The sequence below is a fragment of the Anolis sagrei genome, chromosome 6, assembly GCF_037176765.1.
Source record: "Anolis sagrei isolate rAnoSag1 chromosome 6, rAnoSag1.mat, whole genome shotgun sequence".
Lineage (NCBI taxonomy): Eukaryota > Metazoa > Chordata > Lepidosauria > Squamata > Dactyloidae > Anolis > Anolis sagrei.
Window position 1 is genome coordinate 41,664,821 of NC_090026.1, and position 20,636 is coordinate 41,685,456.

General features: G+C 49.7%; 1 protein-coding gene and 2 long non-coding RNA genes across 3 annotated transcripts; all 3 read left to right on the forward strand.

Moving 5' to 3' along the window:
- Nucleotides 1-3,314: 3,314 nt before the first annotated feature.
- LOC137097264 (uncharacterized) lies at nucleotides 3,315-11,667 on the forward strand. Its single transcript, XR_010910096.1, has 3 exons — nucleotides 3,315-3,353; nucleotides 11,346-11,413; nucleotides 11,609-11,667. It is a non-coding gene; the product is annotated as an uncharacterized lncRNA (long non-coding RNA).
- A 2,111-nt stretch (nucleotides 11,668-13,778) lies between these two features.
- LOC137097294 (uncharacterized) lies at nucleotides 13,779-15,519 on the forward strand. Its single transcript, XM_067469535.1, has 7 exons — nucleotides 13,779-13,895; nucleotides 13,988-14,093; nucleotides 14,226-14,363; nucleotides 14,557-14,733; nucleotides 14,863-15,009; nucleotides 15,127-15,246; nucleotides 15,343-15,519. Exons 1-7 carry the CDS (start codon nucleotides 13,846-13,848, stop codon nucleotides 15,517-15,519), a joined length of 915 nt encoding a protein of 304 aa, XP_067325636.1. The 5' UTR covers nucleotides 13,779-13,845.
- Nucleotides 15,520-15,718: 199 nt separating this feature from the next.
- Nucleotides 15,719-16,478, forward strand: LOC137097265 (uncharacterized). The gene is made up of 3 exons (XR_010910097.1): nucleotides 15,719-15,849; nucleotides 15,950-16,144; nucleotides 16,242-16,478. It is a non-coding gene; the product is annotated as an uncharacterized lncRNA (long non-coding RNA).
- The last annotated feature ends 4,158 nt before the right edge of the window (nucleotides 16,479-20,636 follow it).

Here is a 20,636-nt window from a genome sequence, read left to right on the forward strand (position 1 = left end):
TCCTTTGAAGACTGCCCGGAAGCTTCAGTTAGTCCAACGGTCAGCAGCCAGGTTGCTCATCGTAGCAGCATATAGGGAGCATACAACTCCTTTGTTACGCCAGCTCTACTGGTTGCCGATCTGCTACCGAGCACAATTATTATTATTATTATTATTATTATTATTAACTTTATTTGTACCCCGCTAGCATCTCCCGAAGAACTCGATGCGGCTTACACGGGCCGAAGCCACAAAACACAATACAATAGAAAACATAACACAGCAATAAACAAAGCAAATCAAACAATTAAGCAAAATAACCACAATGACAATACATCAAGACACTATTAAAACTGGTTCGGCCAACGCAATGGGGTACAGGGTTAAAAGTGCTGAGATGGCAGGAGGAACGTAGGATTAAAAGTGCGGTGTGCAGCAACATTAGTTGTGCTAAAGTGCATCTAGGACTTGGGATGGGGATTCCTAATCTGCGAAGGCACATCGGAACAACCAAGTTTTTAGGTTCCTTCTGAAAACTGCCAGAGTAGGGGCCTGACGAAGCTCTTTTGGGAGGGCATTCCAAAGTCGGGGGGCCACCACAGAGAAGGCCCTGTCCCGCGTCCCCACCAAGCGCGCTTGCGACGTAGGTGGGATCACGAGCAGGGCCTCCCCAGATGACCGGAGCGAGCGTGTGGGTTCGTAGATGGAGATGCGGTCACGCAGGTAGGGTGGTCCCAAACCGTTCAGGGCTTTGTAGGTGAGCACCTGCACCTTGAATTGGGCTCGGAAAATAAATGGCAGCCAGTGGAGCTCCTTGAACAAGAGGGTTGACCTCTCTTGATAATGAGCTCCAGTTAGCATCCTGGCTGCTGCCCGCTGGACCAATTGTAGTTTCCGAGCCGTCTTCAAGGGCAGCCCCACGTAGAGCGCATTGCAGTAATCCACAAAACATTTAATAAGCAGTTGTTAAAACACGCCAATTAAAATCCGGATCCGGGTCAATTCATTGTCACTTTGAAATTGCTTATGTCTTCTTTATACAAGCCACTATTCAATGGTCAAATGCAAGGTCCCGCAGCCAAGTCTTGAGTTTCTTTTCTGGTTTTAACGTGCTGGTTTTAAAGTGCTGGTTCTGGCCCAGACTACATGTTTGAACATATCTCCTACTACGAATCATCACGAAGTTTCAGATCATCTGGAGAGGCCCTGCTGTTGATCCCACAGCTATCGCAAACACGATTGGTGGAGACGAGAAACAGGGCCTTCTCAACAGTGGCTCCCCGTCTGTGGAATTCCCTCCCCAAAGACATCGGATTGGCCACCTCCCTCCTGCCCTTTAGAAGGAAACTCAAGACTTGGCTGTGGGACCTTGCATTTGACCATTGAATAGTGGCTTGTATAAAGAAGACATAAGCAATTTCGAAGTGACAATGAATTGACCCGGATCCGGATTTTAATTGGCGTGTTTTAACAACTGCTTATTAAATGTTTTGTTTTAATCAATTTGTTGATTGTTCTTATCATTATGATGGCACCAAATGGTGTTTGCTGTGAGGCCGCCCTAAGTCTCCCCTCTGGCGTGAGAAGGGCAGGGTACAAGTATATGAAATAAAATAAATAAATTATGTCTGTCCTGTCTTGTAATGGATGTATTATTAGTAAATGCCTCAATCTAGCTGATGACCTTAACTGGGACTTATTTTGGGGTAGTTCTTATTTACAACATATTGAAATATCATGCTGGGGCTTATTTTATGGTTATGCTTTATTATATATAACTTTTGGGCAATGCTGAAATTAGTGTGAGTCTTATAATTGATGGCATCTTAGAATTTTTTATATGAGAGAGGCAATGCTGAAATTAGTGTGGGTCTTATAATTGATGGCATCTTAGAATTTTTTATATGAGAGAGGCCAGTGATTCCGGTTTGGGAATCACTGGCCTCTCTCATTTGAGGCCAGTTTGGGCCAGTGATTCCGAAGCCTTTTCGGTCATGGAACCCACACACGCCTTCTTTTTTGGTGTCAGGAGCGATTTGAAAAACTTCTGGTGTGAGAGAATTGACCGTCTGCAAGGACATTGTCCAGAGGGCACCCGGATGTTTTGATGTTTTACTATCCTTCTGGGAGGCTTCTCTCATGTCCCCACATGGGGAGCTGGAGCTGACAGAGGGAGCTCATCCATGCTCTCCCCAGATTCAAACCTCTGACCTGTCGGTCTTCAGTCCTCCCGGCACAAGGGTTTAACCCATTTGCGCCACTGGGGGCTCCTATGGAACCCTTTAGAAGACATTTCTTTCCTGCAGAACCCTAACGCTTTCTGTATCTTTTAAACCAAGCATTAGGAATTCACAAAGTTCTTCCTTTTTTCTATTTCTATTACCTGAGTTTTCTGTATAATTCAATATGTTTGGACATGAAGAGAAAATATTTAAAGTATAACCACAAACCATCGTTTTAGTTTTGAAAGAGGGTTTGATGTCTGACAGCTGCAGACATAAATCTAGGGTGGTATTCAACTGCCACACCGTGTTTGGTGGTGTGAATAAGAAGAAAAAGGTTTTGGAGATAACCTGCGCTCCCCATTCCTTCTCATTAGAGAAATCCAATATTGAGTTGTGTGTAGATTGATTTTAAAATCCCTTTAAATATGATTTTAAGATTTTTTGTGGAACCCCTATTGCTCCATGCAACAGTTTAGGAGCCAGTGTGAGTCAAGGCATTAATTAAGAGCCTGTGGGAGGGGCTTAGCTGTGGGAGGGGCAGGAGGGAGGGGCCTCAGGGAGGGAGGGATGTGTATGCAAATTAGGTTGCAGAAGTGGGTTGTGAGGGGAGAGGGTATTTGCATGTGGGTGCTGATTGGCTGGTGGAGGAGATAGTGGGAGGGGCCCTTGGAATGGAGTGGTTTCTATGCAGAGTGGAGATTTGCATATAGGCGCTCATTGGCTGAACTGAGTGTGAGTGTGGAAAGGGCCAGCCAGTCACCAGCCACACACAAATCCTCATCCCAATCCCAAACCCCTGCCACTCAGTCTGCACGCAGACCCCAGTTGCTAGCACTCTCCCTCTCCCTCCCTCTCTCCCAGTGGCAGCCAGTTCCAAGGGTCAATCCCTTGCTAGAGTCCCTCGGAGTGGAGAAGAGGGATGCCTTCATGGTGCCCCATGGACTTCCTGGACCATCAACCTGGTCCCTGTTGGAGGGAGGGAGGGAGGGGATGGGGGGCTTGCAGGACCCGTGGATGGGATGGGCTGCCCCAGTCTCTCACACTTTGTGGCTTTCTCTTGCCCCTTTCAGCTCTTCAGAGCCACAAGGAACCTGCGCGGAGGAGCCCTCCCTCCGGACATGCTTCATCCAAGTACTGCCAGCATTTGAGGTAAGGAAAGCAGCCTCTTAGAAATACAGGAAGTCCCCAAGTTATAAACAAGATAAGTTCTGTAGATGTGGGACCATTTTTAAGGTGTTACTTCTATCTATCTATCTATCTATCTATCTATCTATCCAAAACAATTTTTATTGATCAGTCGATTCATCAAAACACACGATGTAAACACAGCATACAGTATACATCTAGTCTGAGTAAAAATATAAATATACAAGTACAGAGGGAAAAAGTGTGGGTGGCCGACTTGTAACCAAATATACCTTAAGTTTATACATCAAATGTCCTCATCCCCCTTATACTGTGTACTAATTTGATCAATATACTCCTTTTAGCCGTATATACTCGAGTATAAGCCGACCCGAATATAAGCCGAGGCACCTAATTTTATCCCAAAAAAAGGGAAAACTTATTGACTCGAGTATAAGCCGAGGGTGGGAAATGCAGCCGCTACTGGTAAATTTCAAAATAAAAAATAGATACATTATTATTAAAATTACATTAATTGAGACATCAGCAGGTTAAATGGTTTTGAATATTTGCCATATTTCAAAGTAAAACAGTAAACAAGCCATGTAGATGGAAAAGGGGGGGGGGGGTCAACAAAAGCAATATGGTATCAACAGTAACTTTATAATAATGGGGACTCAGGCTGGCTTCCAACATAGTAATAGGCAAACATTAAATGCCTATATAAACAAAAAACTATAAAAAATTTAAACAAAAGGCAATATTAAACATGGTAGAATGAGTTAAAACAAACAGTTGCATTAATTATCATTAAAAGCAATTTAAAAACCATCCGAGGTAAAATGTCATATCAGTTCCCTTTTGCCTTCTCGCAGGTTCCTATTGATGCAGCCTAGAATGGCACTGGCCTTTTCAGCTGCAGCATCACACTATTGTCTCATGTTCAGTTCGTGGTTCTAAGACTCCTTTCATAGAATCCTAGAATTGGAAGGGGACTCTAAAGAGCCATCTAGTCCAACCTCCTACATTCTGCCTTCATGCAGGGAAGGCACAATCAAAGCACCCCCAACAGATGGCCATTCAGCCTTAATATTAATATTAATATTAATAAGAATAGTAATAATAGAGTTGGAAGGGAGCTCTAAAGGCCATCTAGTCCAACCCCCTTCATTCTGCCTTCATGCAGGGAAAGCACAATAAAGCACCCCCAACAGATGGCCATCCAGTCTTAATATTAATATGAATAAAAATAATAGATTTGGAAGGGAGCTCTAAAGGCTATCTAATCCAACCTCCTTCATGCAGCAAAAGCACGATCTTAGTAGGACACCTCCTGGTCTCAGAAAGCAGGCAGGCGGGCAGGCAGTGAGGCCGAGTGAAAGCTGAATGGAGCTGGCTATGGAGGCCTGTGCTGGCTTCCGCAGGCCTCCACAGCCACAGAACTCAGGCAGACAGGCAGGCTGCTGCAAGCGGAGGTCCTTCTCCGCGGCGTCGGCTGCATCCTCCTCTCACTGCGCACGCCTCTGCAGGAGCGAGCGGAGGACACAGCCGACGGAGCAGAGAAGGACCTCCACTTGCAGCAGCCTGTCTGCCTCCTTACCTTCTGTGTCTGCGAAGACCTGTGGAAGCCTGCGCTGGCTGCAAAGGCCTGCACTGGTTTCTGCTGCCCTCCGCAACCAGCTCCACGCGACCTCACTTTTGGCGAGGGCACCTGGCTGGCGAGTGCACCTGCTGCCACCGCCCCTTCCAACGAGGCTGCCTCCTTCCTTACAAATGGAGGCCCAAGGTAGCCTCGCCGGAAGCGGTGGTGGGTGCGCTTGCCAGCCTCTTCTCTGGCCCGAGGCTGAAAAAGGAAGCGCAAGGCTCTCCTGCGGGCTCCGCTGCCCCTGCAGCCGCCATTCGTCCACCTCCTCATGGAAGCGAAGGCCAGCCAGCTTTGAAGCCCCCAGGCTCCGCTGCTCGGCTTGATTCAAATATAAGCCGAAGGGGACTTTTTGAGCCCAAAAATAGGGCTGAAAAACTCGGCTTATATTCGAGTATATACGGTACACCTTTTAGATGCGTTATACAAATAAAGGGCAACTTTTGTTGTTAAAACAGGGTTATAACCAGCTAGTATAAATGTGGTTTTGGCCGTTGCATCCCAGCTCGTTTTATGACAAACGAAAGGCCATAAATGTTGTTTCCTTTCTTTTTCATACAAACAGTAGTTATGTAATATGTGGTTCAGATTGTCAACCGGCATTGGTGGCGCCACAGACACAGAGTCTTTCTTTGGGTAGGATATGATTGATAGAATGAAATAAAATGCAAAGATACAGAATGGGGGACGCCTGGCTCGAGAGCAGTACGTGTGAAAAAGATCTTTGGGTCCTTATGGACAACAAGTTAAACATAAGCCAACAAGGTGATGCGGCGGCAAAAAAAACCAATGGGATTTTGTCCTGCATCAATAGGAGTCTAGTGTCTAGATCCAGGGAAGTCATGCCACCCCTCTTTTCTGCCTTGGTTAGACCACACCTGGAATATTGTGTCCAATTCTGGGCACCACAATTGAAGAGAGATATTGACAAGCTGGAATGTGTCCAGAGGAGGGCGACTAAAATGATCAGGGGTCTGGAGAACAAGCCCTATGAGGAGCGGCTTAAAGAGCTGGACATGTTTAGCCTGAAGAAGAGAAGGCTGAGAGGAGACATGATAGCCATGTATAAATATGTGAGAGGAAGTCATAGGGAGGAGGGAGCAAGCTTGTTTTCTACTGTCCTGGAGACTAGGATGCGGAACAGAGGCTTCAAACTACAAGAAAGGAGATTCTACCTGAACATTAGGAAGAACCTCCTGACTGTGAGAGCCGTTCAGCAGTGGAACTCTCTGCCCCGGAGTGTGGTGGAGGCTCCTTCTTTGGAGGCTTTTAAACAGAGGCTGGATGGCCATCTGTTGGGGGTGCTTTGAACGCAATTGTCCTGCTTCTTGGAAGGGGGTTGGACTGGATGGCCCACGACTTCCAACTCTATGATTCTATGATTCTATTGGATTTTAACTATGTTTTGAATTCTGTATTGTATGTTTTATATGCTGTAATTCACCTTGGGTCCGATTGCGGAAAAAGGCCGGGTAGAAACATCTTAAATAAATAGATAAATAAATAATTACATGGCCGATTCATGAAATTTAAAAAAATCATATGAAAAAGTGACCAAAAGGAACATCAGAGATTTAAAAGGTGGGCCAATATTAACAAAATGGGTTTCAACTGGGAGAACTGTAGGGTACTAGACTTGGGCAATGAAGATTTTTTTTTGTCGTGTCAGGAGCGACCTGAGAAATTGCAAGTCGCTTCTGGTGTGAAAGAATTGGCTGTCTGCAAGGACGTTGCCCAGGGGATGCCCGAATGATTTGATGTTTTATCATCCTTGTGGGAGGCTTCTCTCGTGTCCCCAGATGAGGAGCTGGAGCTGATAGAGGGAACTCATCCGCCTCTCCCCGGATTCGAACCTGTGGCCTGTTGGTCTTCAGTCCTGCCGGCACAGCGGTTTAACCCACTGCGGCACCGGGGGCTATAGCAATAAAGATGAAATTCCTCGATATGGGATGGGTGACCTCTGACTTGACCACAGTCCATATGAAACGGAATTAGTTGTCTTAACTGACTGCAGATTGAACCTGAGTCAAGTCTATTGCAGCAGCTTTCCAAGTCCAGGCTGTTCTAGGCTGCATCAATGGAAGCCCAGGGTTGAGATGGAGGGACGTCCTAGTCCCACTCCCTTCTGCTTTGGTCAGACCTCTTCACCTGGAATAACCCTGTGTCTAGTTCTGGGCAAAGCCACTGAAGAAGTGGGTTGCTTTGAGTTTTCCGGACTGTATGTCCATGTTCCAGAAGCATTCTCTCCTGACGTTTTGCCCTATCTATGGCAAGCATCCTTGGGGAATCCTTTGTTGGAAGGTGCTTAGCTGGCCCTGATTGTTTCCTGTCTGTTTGAGGCAAGCGTGAATGTTGAAAATGATCACCTCGATTAGCATTGAATAACCTTGCAGCTCAAGGCTTGGCTGTTTCCTGCCAGGGGGATTCCTTTGTTGGGATGTGCTTAGCTGGCCCTGATTGTTTCCAGTCTGGAATTCCCCTGTCTTTTGAGTGTTGTTCTTTACTTACTGTCCTGATTTTACAGTTTTTTAAATACTGGTAGCCAGGTTTTGTCCATTTTCATGGTTCCCTCCTTTCTGTTGAAATTGCCCACATGGTTGGGGATTTCAATGGCTTCTCTGTGTAGTCTGACATGGTGGTTGTGAGAGTGGTCCAGCATTTCTGTGTTCTCAAATAATATGCTGTGTCCAGGTTGGTTCATCAGGTGCTCTGCTGAAGTCTTGGGTTGAATTAGTCTGCAGTGCCTTTCATGTTCCTTGATTTGTGTAGACTTGTCCACAGCTGCATGGCATACGGCAGCTCCTGCAGAGGTGAGAGGATCTCTCTTATCCTTTGCTGAACGTAGCATTTGTTGGATTTTCTTAGTGGATCTAGAGATAGTTTGTAGGTTGTGTTTGTTCATCAGCTTCTTTCTCTGTGGTCAGTGGTTCCCTTGATGTATGGTAAGAACACGTTTCCTCTGGGTGGATCTTTGTCTTTACTCTCGTGGCTCGTTCTCGGTCTTGCAGCTCTTCTGATGTCAGTGGTGAAGTAGCCATAGGCCCGTTGAGCCCAGTTTAGATGGTTCAATTCACCTTGGAGGAGGTGGGGTTTGCAGATTCTTTTTGCATGCTTTGCCAGGCTCTAATTGTGCTTCTTTTCTGACTTGGGTAAAAGAAGATGGCCACCATTTCCCCTTGGGTTCCTCCATCTCGTTCGCTCCTTGTCTCTCACAGAAGCTGGGCCAAGGCAGTGGTCGGTATCCAAGAAAGTAGGGCTATTCTGGGTTGTTGTAGGGTTTTTTTTTGGGCTATATGGTCATGTTCTAGAGGCATTATCTCCTGAAGTTTCGCCTGCATCTATGGCAAGCATCCTCAGAGGTAATGGGGTCTGTTGGAACTAGGAAAATGGGTTTATATATCTGTGGAATGACCAGGGTGGGACAAAGAACTCTTGTCCGTTGAAGCTAGGTGTGAATGTTCCAACTGACAACCTTGATTAGCATTTGATGGCCTGGCAGTGCCTGGGAGAATGTTTTGTTGAGAGGTGATTAGATGTCCTTGATTGTTTCCTCTCTGTTTTTTGCTGTTGCAATTTTAGAGTTTTTTTAATACACGTAGCCAGATTTTGTCCATTTTTATGGTTTCCTCCTTTCTGTTGAAATTGTCCACATGCTTGAGGATTTCAATGGCTTCTCTGAGTAGTCTGACATGGTGGTTGTTAGAGTGGTCCAGCATTTCTGTGTTCTCAAATAATATGCTGTGCCCAGGTTGGTTCATCAGGTGCTCTGCTATGGCTGACTTCTCCGGTTGAAGTAGTCTGCAGTGCCTTTCATGTTCCTTGATTCGTGTCCGGGCAATGCTGCGTTTGGTGGTCCCTATGTAGACTTGTCCACAACTGCATGGTATTCGGTAGACTCCTGCAGAAGTGAGAGGATCCCTTTTGTCCATTGCCGAACGTAGCATTTGTTGGATTTTCTTGGTGGGTCTGTAGATAGTTTGTATATTGTGTTTCCTCATCAGTTTCCCAATGCGGTCAGTGGTTCCCTTGATGTATTGCAAGAACACTTTTCCTCTGGGTGAATCTTTGTCTTTACTCTCGTGGCTTGTTCTCGGTCTTGCAGCAATTCTGATGTCTGAGGTGTAGTATCCATTGGCCTGTAGAGCCCAATTTAGGTGGTTCAGTTCATCTTAGAGGAGGTGGGGTTCGCACATTCTGCCAAGGCTTTAATGGTGCTTCTTTTTTGACTTGGGTGATGGTTGGAGTTTTTATGTAGATATCGATCTCTCTCTGTGTGTAGGTTTTCTGTAAGCCGTGTAACCCAATTGTTGATCTGGTTTGCGGATGACTAGGACATCTAGAAAAGGCAGTTTTTCTTCATTTTCTTTTTCCTTGGTGAATTGGATGTTTGGGTGGATGCTGTTAAGACGGTCCAGGAACCTGTTTAGTTCTTCTTCTCCATGGCTCCAAATCGTGAAAGTGTCATCCACATATCTGAACCATATCGTGGGCTTTTTTGTTGCTGTTTCCAGGGCTTGTTTTTCAAAGTGTTCCATGTAGAAATTAGCTATGACCGGGTTGAGGGGGCTCCCCATAGCTACTCCATCTTTTTGTTCGTAGAATTCATTGTCCCACTGAAAGTAGCTGGTGGTGAGGCAATGGTGAAACAGAGCTGTGATGTTTTCTGGGAACTTCTGGTTGATTGGTGCCATGGTGTCTGCTACCAGGACCATGGTAAATAGAGACACCACATCAAAGCTGATCAGTTTATCGTTGGTATTTAGCTTGAGATTGCTGATTTTTTCTATGAAGTGGGCTGAGTCCTTGATGTAGAGTGTAGTGAGCCCAATATGGCTTTGTAACTGTGCTACAAGAAATTTTGCTAAGTCGTATGTGGGGGATCCAATGGCACTCACGATGGGTCTGAGTGGGGTGGAGTCCTCATGGATTTTTGGGAGTCCATAAAGCCTAGGTGGAAGGGCTTCCGATTTACATAGCCGTTGTCGTATGCCGAAGTTTATTGAGGAGTTGGAAGCTTTTAAGCAGAGGCTGGCTGGCCATCTGTCAGGGGTGATTTGAATGCAATATTCCTGCTTCTTGGCAGGGGGTTGGACTGGATGGCCCATGAGGTCTCTTCTAACTCTTTGATTCTTTGATTCTATGTTGATTTTTCTGGTTATTTTGGAAGTTGGGTCTTTTTTTAAGTTTTCTGTATATAATAGGATCCAAGAGTTTTCTGATCTTCTCCTTGTATTGTTCTGTATAGCATTCCCCTTGTCTACTGGGAGAATGATGTTATCAGGATCTGAGTTGAGGTCTCTGATGGCTTGTCTTTCCTCCCTTGTTATGTTACTGGAGGGAAGTTTTGCCTTTTTCAGGATCCTTGCTGTTTCCCCTCTTGCTTCTTCCTCAGGGAGGCGATAAATTGCTGATTCGACATTGGCAATGATGTTTTTTACTGGGATACTGGTGGCAGTTACAGCAAAATTTCCACCTTTCGCTAGTATGGATACTTGGTCTTCAGAGAATTGTCTGTCTGTCAGGTTGATGATGGTCCGCGATGTATCCACTTCTGGTTTCGGGTGTTGCTTTTGGCGTTTGTGGAATTTTTGTTTTTGTCTGTTGGTGTGGACAACCATGTTTTTCTCCATTTTTCTGCAAGTGAGGTTATCTATTTTGTCCCAGTCCTGAGAATTCATCTTCTGGCGGATGTTGATATGGAGGTGCAACAGTTCCTTATCTATGTTTGCGAGTTCTTTGCGGATGGTGTGAATTCTCTCTCGTAAGAGGTTGCATTCCAGGCGGTCATATATCCGGTGAGCCTGTGGTGTTTTGAAAGTCCTTTCAGAATTAAAGCAGCCTTGAGACAAACCTATCGTGAGGTTTTCTTGGCCAGATTTGTTCAGAGGAGATTGTTTTTGCCTTCCTCTGCGACCAAGAAAGTGGATTTTGATGGGAAAGTGGAGATTCAAATCCTGGCGTCTACGATTGCGGTCCAAAGCTCAGACCACTGTAGCACACTGGCCAAAATGTACAGGGCTTGTCTGGGATATGAATATGGGACATCATGCTCCTACATACAGTATTAAGTCCCAATCTTAATCAGAGGTATCTGCAAATAAGACTGAGAAAGATTCCTGCTTTCTACTAACTAGCAGCTTCCTATAGAACCAAGAGAAATACTGAAGATGTCGAGTAATGGCCCTGATGCATTGCTGTTAAGAACTTAGGGCTATTCCGTTGTGGTCCCCAGGTGGGCCTTCTCTGAAGAGGGGTGGGAATCCTGGAGCCCTCAGGAGTTGTTTGACTGCAAATCCCAGCAGAAAGATTGTGGCAGAAGGAAAAGCCCTTCTTCAGTAAAGTCTTGAGACCCCCCCCCCTTCCTTTCTCTGCAGTTTCTGGGGAGAGAGGACCTCCCCTTGGAGTCTAGCAGCCTGGTGGCCATCTGCGAGACTTCAGAGAGGTACCTCCTGTCCATGTTCTTGGGGAGAGGGCATGCTGGGGTCTGGGGGGGTTTGGGCCCGGATATCTGGAGGGGGCCCTCCCAGGATGTTGCCTTCTTCCCATGGGCTGGCAAGATCCTTGGGATGGGGCTTGCCTCTCTTGGAGGGAATAGAAGGGAGAAGCTGAGTTCCTCTTCTGCCCCTTGCCTTTCTAGCAGCTTCATATCGGAGAGAATCCCAACTCCTCCACAGAAAGAACTACCCAGGGAGTTGGTGAGTGAAAAAAAGAGGCTGGAAAGGGGGGGATTGCCTCTATTCGTCCTTTGGGAAATGGATTCGGGCTCAGGGCCATCCCAAGACCCCTTGAGTTCTAGGTGGCTCTTTGCTGAAGAGGCCTCCTTCAGTGCTCAACTGTTGTTGGAGTGCAAGTCCAAACAGCCCCAGGCAGTGTGTCACTGGGGAGGAAGGCTGGGGGTTTCAGTCCAATTCTCTTTGGGAGAAAGGGGGGGGGGGGCTTGTCAAAGAGCACAGCCCTCACTTCCCTCTTCTTCCCCCTCAACAGGGCTCCAAAGAAGTTGGTGTTCCTTCGGAGCTGTTGGTGCAGGAGGGGGCGGCCCAGGACCTTGAGAATGAGAGGTACATCTCTTCCAGGTTCAGGGCCACATCGCAGTCAGAGATCCCCTCCCTCCCTCACTCCCTCCCTCAATTGTGTCCAGGGGGGTCTTCAGCGTGCAGCCTTATTCTAGGGGGCTTGGGGGGGGGGGTTCCAGCTGAGAGAGAGGAGAGGATGTCTTCTGATCTTGCCTTGTCTCTCTCTCTCCTTGCAGTGTCGATGAGCCCCCTGAGAAGACATCAAGGGTAAGGAAGGAAAGGGAGCGGGGAGGGGGCGGGCGAAGGGGGGGGGCTCCTTCCTCTTCATCCCCTCCTCTTTTCCTCTCCCTGCCCCTCCTTTAAGCTTCTTCCTCCTACTCTAGTCTTCCTCCCCTGAGCTGTCTTCCCATTCCTTCCCCTTTGCCCCAATTTCACTTCTCTATCTAATTGTCTTTTACAGGACCCCGAAGAGGCAACGTTAGCTGATATCCCCAGCCTGGAGGATGAGGTGTGGGACCCTCTCCCCAGTTCAAGCAGGTGCGTTGCTCTTTGCCAGGAGGGATGACCATTGCGCCCCTCCTTGTCCTCAGTCCCTGGCCTACCAGACCTCACCTCCTTATGCCTCTCTTCCAGCTCCCTGGGCCATGAGGAAGGGGAAGATCTGGCCCTGAAGCCTCGGAGATGGTCCTCCATGGACCTAGAGCAGGTAAGGCCCAGAGTTCCCCCCACAAGGCCTGGGACCACCACCGAGGAGGCATCGTCCAACGCCTTCCTCAGGACGCAGAGAGGGGCCTCCTGCATAGACCTTCCAGGTGGCAGGTGTGTCCTAGAGATGTTCTGGTAGGCTGCTCTTTAGCCACAAGAAAGGTATGTTGGGACCCCAATGCCCCATTCCTTCCAACAGGCATCCTACACATCTACACATTCCCCTCCCTCCATTTTTGACCCAGGAGACTTTCCATGTTTCCCGAGTGCCACTGTTTCCCTTCTTTCTTCCTTACAGGCGCAAGAACACCTTCACCGTCTGTGCCAGCTCCTCTGCAGTCCCTCCTCTGCAGAGGCTATGCGGGCTGTGGATTACGTGGCCCGCAAACATCTCAAGATGGCCACAGACCACTATCTGGAGTCCAGTGGGAGGTAAGAGAGCTGGGCCTGGGGTGCCACTCCCCTGTCCCCATGGGGCTGGAGACAAGCCTGACCCTGACCCTGGCTCCCTCTTCCCTCTCTTCATTCACAGGGAGTGTGGTGAATTGATGTGCGCCGTTCTCAATTCACCTTACTGCTCTGCGGAGGCGGCGCTCGACCTGTTCCTGGCCAAGGTGAAGGAGGGCCCTTGGCTGGCCGAGGAGGGCAAAGAACAGGGGAGTTCCACTTTGGATGCGGCCACAGTAAGGACATCCCCTCCTGCACCCTGTCTTTGAGGGCCTTGGGAGGGAGAGGGGGCCCTCTTTCCTGGCCGTCAGCAGGAGCCCTCCTGGCATTTAATCCTCCTCCTTTCCCTCCGCAGGCAAGAGCGACGCGGGCCATCGGGAAGATCGTGAGATACATCAAGGACAGCAGTCGCCTGCAGGGGTGGTTCCTGGAGCTTCTGCTCGCCTTGGTGACCAACTACATCGAGGTCACAAGGCCTGGGTTGGAGGCGCCCAGCAGGGACCAGAGCAGCATCTACGTTCCTCCAGAGTAAGGAGCGGGGGAGGCTCAGTGGGGCTCCCAGGCCTTTTGGGGGGCCAGATGGGGGACTCAAATCCTCCACTGGGAAGTAAACTTTTTTCTTTCATTTTCTTGCAGAGAACTGGCGAAGATAATCATAGTGCTGCTGAAGAGGGTGGCCCGGGTGTCTTTCAAGGAGACCTCCAAGGAGATGCTAGAAGACCTCAGCATCTGCCCTGAGGGAATGGCCCTCCAGTTGCGGTAAGGAGCCAAGGGCCGGAGGAGGTTCGGGGAGGATGCACAGCCTGGTCTCTCTGGCTGGCTTCCCTCACGGGGTCCCTTTTGTCTTCCAGGAGCTTCCTCAAGTCCTCCTCCTCCCTGCTCCAGCACCTGTGTTCCACTTGGGAAACAGAAGCGCCGCTGGAGCATTCGGCCGGAGTGGTGGCCTTCTATATCCAGGTGAGGAGGGTTGGTCAGAATGAGTTTTGGGCTGGAAGGGGGCCTTAGGATAGGGCGGGGGAGTTGAGAAGAGGAGAGGCAGTGCTTCCCTTCCTGGCTCCAGCTCTTCACACTTCTCCTCTTCTATTTCAGCTGCTGCACACTGGCCAGCGCCCACACTCCCCAGAGAAGACCTGGGCACTGCTGACGGCCTGGCTCCAACATCACAGCCTGGCCGTACAACATCAGAGCAGGCAGGGCCTTCTCCTTCTGTGCAAGACATACAGGGAGGTAAGTCAGGCACAGCCCCGGCTCCACACACCACACAGAAGGCCAGCTGAGTCTAGATCCAGCAGGCCTTGCTCTTGCAGTTGTTGGAAGAAGGTCCTGGGAGGTCCCTTCCCCATCCAGGGGGGAGGACTGTGTCTACGCGTTCTCTGCAGGGGACCTCTTAGGCATGGCCTTCCTTTCTCTCTCTTTGCAGACCATGAGGCTCCAGGAGCTCCTGGACGGGGTCCTTGGGGGGCTGCAATCCCCCCACATCAACGTCGTGCTGGAGTTCCTGGGCCTGGCTGGCCAGCTGGGGGCCCTGCTGCACAAGGAAGACCAGGGCCCTGCGAAGGCTCACCTGGCTGCCGGATGCCGCCCTCTCTTCCACCACGTGAGTCTTGGCCCCTGGTCCATTTTGGGGGGGGGGGGTGTAGACTTCCCCCTCTCCCCAAGCCCCGAGAAGGGGCTTCACACAAAGAAAGGGGGAGAAAGAAAGTCTCCTTTTCCTTTGTTTTTTCAGGAGGCGGCCAAGATCAGGAAGGCAGCCCTGGAATGCTTTCAGCAGCTTCTCTGGCGCCCGGAACATCAACATCAGGAGCGCAAGACCATCCACGACCTCCTTACGGTGCTGGTTCACGTGGAGGATGAGGACAAGGAGGTGGCCAAGGTGGGAGGGAGGCCCAGCACTTGGGGCTCAGGACAGGGGTCAAGGGGGAGAGGAAGGGGTCACTTGCCCGCCAAGTGAGCCTGACTCCTTCCCTCTTCCTCCTCCTCCTCTTTGAAGACTGCGAGGGAGACCCTCAGGGAGACGGCGGAGGTCCTGCGATGGCACCTGAAGGACAGCGTTCTGGGGGGAGAGACCTTCAGCCTGCAGGAGCTGCTCCACAAAATCTCCAAGCGCCTGGTCAGTGCCCGTCCTGAAGCCTGGGAGTCAGGGGGGCCTTATGCCCGGCAGGCATAGGGAACCCTTTTTTTGACCTCATCTCTCTCTCTCCTCCAGATCCAGCACTGCAGCTCCAGGAGTGAGTTGGAGGAGCAGGTGTATGGCTGCCTGCCTTTTTTCAAGAGCAAGCTTCCCTCGGCAAAGAAGGCAGCGGCCATGTTGCTCGGTAAGAGATCGGGGGGGTGGGTGATCAGTGCCTATTCCTGGCTTCCAGCTCACTTTCTGGGGCAGTAGGAGTGCCCTCTTCCCCAGAGGACCCCTCTCCTTCCACCCTGGGCCCTTCGAGCTCATTCTGGGAACCCAGAGCCTTATTGGGGGGAGAGCAAAGATCAGGGACCTCTTCCTCCCCTTCTCTCCCTTCCTTCTGCCTGCAAAGCCCCCTCCCTGTCCTCCTCTGGGGCACCCCCTCCCTTGGGTGTAGCATTGGGTTCAGGGAGCTCCAGAATGCTCTTTGCTCAGGGAGATGGTCCCTCTCTTCTCTGCCGCCTTCCTTCTCTCCAGGTCACGTGCTTCACAAGAACAGTAACATCTGCACTGAGAGGAACACCTGCACCTACGAGGCCTGTAAGTCAGCCCAAGAGGGACTGGGCCTTGGAAGAGAGGGTCCTGGGGAGTCCGTGTTCCGTCCCTCACCTGCTGACCTCCCTCCCTCCCTTCCTTCCAGGGCTGACCGATCTCCTCGCTGACCATGACCCTGAAGTCAGGAGAGTTGGCTGGCAGACCAAGGCCATCCTCGCCAGGGCCTCCGCCCTCCACTCCCGACACGGGCTGCGAGCTGCTTTTCGGCGCTTGGTGGCAGGCTGCGGGCGAGAAAGGTACCCCCCAGAGTACGCCAAGGGCCCACCCGCCTGATGGACAGGTAAGCAAGGAAGGAGAGAAGGAGAGAAGGAGGGAGGAATTGAGGAAGAAAGAAAGGAGTCTCCTTCAACCAGTCCTCCTTTCTCTGTCCTTTGCAGGAACATCACGATCTCCCGGCTTGTTACAGGAAGACCTCCGCTACGCTCCAGCTGTGCCGCAGCCCCAAAGGGAAGTAGCGTTAAGGAGGCGGGAGTCTGCCCTGCCCTGGCCCAGGGAATCCCCGCCCCTTTGCAGAAGGACCGCCCCCGCTCTGGGCCCCATTGCCACCAGAGGCCCTTGGAGCAGAGCAGAGAAGGAAGACTGCTTGGGCCCCCTCAGGCCCCTCTGTTGAGCTCTGTTCTGTTCTGTGGGGGATTGGGAGACCTGGAGGGAAGGGGCCACCACCTGCTCCCTGGGTCTTCATTCCAACCCTTGGGTTGGGCTCCGCCTCCTTTGACCTCCGGACTCCCCCACCCTGACCCCTCCCCCTCGGCCTGGGATGCCACTACCGCTTCCTCCCTCCCTCCAAGGTGGCATCCCCACAAGGGCACTTCCCTCCCCTTGCCCAACCCATGGGTGCCGCCCCTCCTCCCCCTTCCCTCCAGGCACAGCCAGGCCTCCCTTCTCCTGAGCCCCTCCCCCCAAACACCCCAATGCCCCCTCTCCCCACCCAATCAGAAGGGTCAAGAGGGCAAAGGTCAAGTCATGGGTCACAGGGTCACAGCCCCCTCCTTTCCTGGGGAATATCTATAAGTTCAGACTGCATTATTTAGAAACACACATCCAGCCACAGGTAACATATGGGGTGACTGCATCAGGTCTTCAGAGGCAACCTTGCCTCCAGACAGGCCCTTTATTGTAGAAACTTCTGCAAAAAGGGGGAAGCTGTACAGATGACATTCTGGTCAACCCTCAATTAATTTGCCACAAGCCAGGGAAACCTTGGTGTGTGGAAAATTAATTAGTTAGTGGATTTATTTTGTGCCTCTTGGAAGCTGTAGGATAAACCCACTACTTCTGGTGTCTGGACTACAGTCATTTTTCCGGACTAAATTAGTCCGGAAAACTATGGGAATCCCATCCTCCTCCCCCACAGCCCCAACCCCTTTTTAAAAGTAAAATAAATTTAAGTAAGTTTATTTTACTTTTAAAAGGGTTTTGGGGGCTGTGGGGTAGGAGGCTAGGGTCTGCAGATGTTCTGCCGGGCCAGTCCCGGAAGAACACCTGGACACCCACCCCAGAAAGCATGTGCTTTCAGGGATGGGTGTAGACAGGCCCCCAGGAATATCCACATATTTTAATCGCAGATGCTCCTGGGATAAAGAGCTCTCTGGAAGCGCTCTTGGGCTTTGACTCATATCATCCTAATCGCTAGCAAGCTGACTGGGATTTCAGCAAACTTCCAACACATGTTGGAACGTGTGTTGGACTGACTTCCAACACACGTTGAGAAGCACAATTTGAAAGGCTATCCAGATAGGACACAAAACGTGCGCCCTCCTGCGTTTTTCTGAGAGGCGTCCAGATGACGGCCCACGTAAACGCGAATGCATTCGTCACAAAGCAGGAGAACTCTGCTTTGTTCAAGGTAATTTAACTGCTGGAAAGACATGGGTCTTTCAAAAGACCTGTGTCTTTCCCGGTGAGGGAGCTGTGTAGATGGGACCGGAGATTGCGCCGCGCGACTTCCAGTTCCCCTCTATACAATCTACCTTGGATTTCTTGGGCTCCTGGAGCCCCAGAAATGTAAGACACCCCTTCCCCAAAGCTCTTAAAACTGCCTTTCTAAAAGGAAAAAAAATCTGCTCCCCATTTCTCTGGAGTTCTCCTGGGTCGTACCAATGATGCATGAAGGGAGGAGGAGGAAAATTGCTCCTGTCCTGCCCCCCTCCCCCTGGTGCACCATTGGCATGACCCAGGAGAACTCCAGAGAAGGGTAAATGGTGGCAGGGTGAGTTATTTTCCTTTTAAAGGGATATTTAAAGGTTTCTTTTTTCTTTGTCCTGGTTTCCTGTGGGAAATCCTGGCAGGGCATGTGGACTCTCCCCTCCAGGAAAGCACACACTTTTTGGGGGTGGTGGTGGTGGCGGTGGACTAGAACAGGGGAACATTCGCTTTTTTAAAATGTCATTGTTACTGGGTTAAACTGCTGTCTGGAACTCTCTGAGAAACACTGCTTTAGACTTTGAGTGACTACTTCGGGGTTGTCCTTGCTCACAGGTTTGTCCAGGCAAGTGACAGCCACTGATGGGCCAGCTTTCCCCAAGGGCTGCATTGGAATTGCATTTGTATTTTCCAGTGTAGCCACTGAGGAAGGCTGGCCCATTAGTGGCTGTGACTTTCCTGGACAAACCCGTCAAGCAGGAGGCCATCCCCCCTCTTCTGGAGCTATGTCTCCCGATGGGCCTTGATGCCCCTTGGGTTCACCTTGGGCCCCCCACCCACCCCACTTCACCTGGACTCACGTGGAAGGAGGCCTGGCTGGTGTTGGCCATGGAGGAGAAGCAGGAAGAGGAGGGGAAGCACTCCCCACTGACACTGCTTGTGGTTCTTACAGGGCCTTTCCAGACGGAGGACGCCAAGGGACAGTGACCCATCGAGGGACATGAACATCGAGGGACCCTGATCAGCGAGGGACTCTGACCATCGTGGGACGCTTGACATTGGGGGACCTTGATAAGCGAAGGACCCTGGCCATCGAGGGACCCCAACCATCGAGGGATGCTTGACTTTGAGGGACCCTGACTGGCGCCTGTAAGAAGAAGAAGAGAGAAGACAGGACTTCGATAACTGTGTTTGGATATTTCGCTTTCTTGTAAAAGTTTAAAGTGTATGTTTGTTGTTATTTACCATGTAATATGATTGTCTTTCTTGTGTAGGAGAGGATCCCCCTGCCCTGTGGAAGCGCTGCTCTTCTCCTTTGGCTGCTCTGGCTGCCTCCTGTGGATCCGGGGCTTGCAGGGGAGGGAGGCCCAGGCCTCTCTGGCAGAGGAGGGTCTCCAAGGCCCCCCTCCCTCCTCTGCAAATCCCAGGACTCACAGCCCAGCCGCTGGAGGAGAAGAGACGCCCTTGGACAGCGCAGTGAGAGAGGCCCCCTAGTCTGTGTGTTGTAGTTTTATCTTATGGATTTGTGTAGTCTAATATTGTATTCTTTAATGTCTTATTAGAATAAATGTACCCTTTTCTTTTTAATCTGGCACTTTCTTTAGATTCCTTTTGGGAGGGAGACCCAAACTGCCCAGGACCTGCAACTCAGGCCCCATCCACACTGACCCGTCCATGCAGGTTGAGCTGCATATGAGGCTGGATCTATATTTCCCTCTCTCCCAGGATCTGATCCCAGATTATCTGATTTGAATTGGATTATATGAGTCTGTACTGCCAGACTCATATAATCCAGTAGTGTAGGGTAGATCCAGCCTGAGTCTGCACTGACCATATTATACAGTTCTACCTGCATGAAATGACAGTGTAGGTAAGGCTATAGGCCCCATCTACACTGCCACACAATCCATTTTCAGAATTTTCAGAACTGTGGTTCAACCTGGATTATATGGCAGTGTAGGGTCCCTTCTACACAGCTTTATAAAATCCAGGTTCTCTGCTTTCAACTGGATTATTTTGCAGTGTTGATTGATTCAGATAATCCAATTCAAAGCAGAAAATGTGGACTATTTGCCTTGATATTATAGGGAATTAGAATGGATTATAGGGAATTATTATTGGATTATAGGGAAGTGTAGAAGGACCCTTATGGGTCCTAAGAAGAGGAAGTGAGAGAAGATGACAATGTTCCCATGTAGGCTGGATCTACACTGCCTTATAGCCCAAAATCTCATCCCAGATTATCTGCTTTAAACTGGATTATATGAGTCTACACTGCCAGATAACCTGGGAGAAGCAGATAGTCTGGGACCAGAAACTGGGATATGGGGCAGTGCCGATCCAGCCTGAGTTCATACTACATGAAATGATAATGTAGATAAGGTTCTAGGCTCCATTGACACTGGCATAGAATTCAGTTTCTAAATACATATTAACTGCGGTTCAAACTGGATTCTATGACAGTGTAGATGGAGCCATGGCATATAGTCTGTGTTGTATCGGCTTTGTAACCAGGCTTGTCATGTTGGGCAACCCTGACATCAATTGTGACTTAATATTATTCTATAGTCTGTTTTGTTTACTTTCTGTAACCATTTATATCATGTCTGCTGTCTAGTGTTAAAAGATCTTTGCTTAGAATAAATGTATCCGTTTCTTTTGAATGTGGCGCTTTCCTTGGATTCCTTTGGGGAGGGAGACCTCAACTGCCCAGGACTTACAACTCAGGCCCCATCCACACTGACCCTTTCATGCAGGTTGATCTGCATTGTAGGGTGAGTGTAGACTCATCCATAGTTGTCTGTACTGAACATATAATCCAGTTCAAAATGCATGCAATGTACAGTTTAGATGGAGCCAAAGGCCTCATTTTTCACTGCCGTATAATCCAGTTTTAGAATTTGGATTAA

What these genes read in the sequence shown, in the direction of transcription:
- LOC137097294 (XM_067469535.1), top strand. Translation starts at nt 13,846, where the DNA reads ATGCTAGAAGACCTCAGCATCTGCCCTGAGGGAATGGCCCTCCAGTTG. An exon ending in TGTGCAAGACATACAGGGAG is followed by an intron (nt 14,364 to 14,556) that starts GTAAGTCAGGCA and finishes CTCTCTTTGCAG; the next exon opens with ACCATGAGGCTCCAGGAGCT. An exon ending in AGGACAAGGAGGTGGCCAAG is followed by an intron (nt 15,010 to 15,126) that starts GTGGGAGGGAGG and finishes TCCTCTTTGAAG; the next exon opens with ACTGCGAGGGAGACCCTCAG.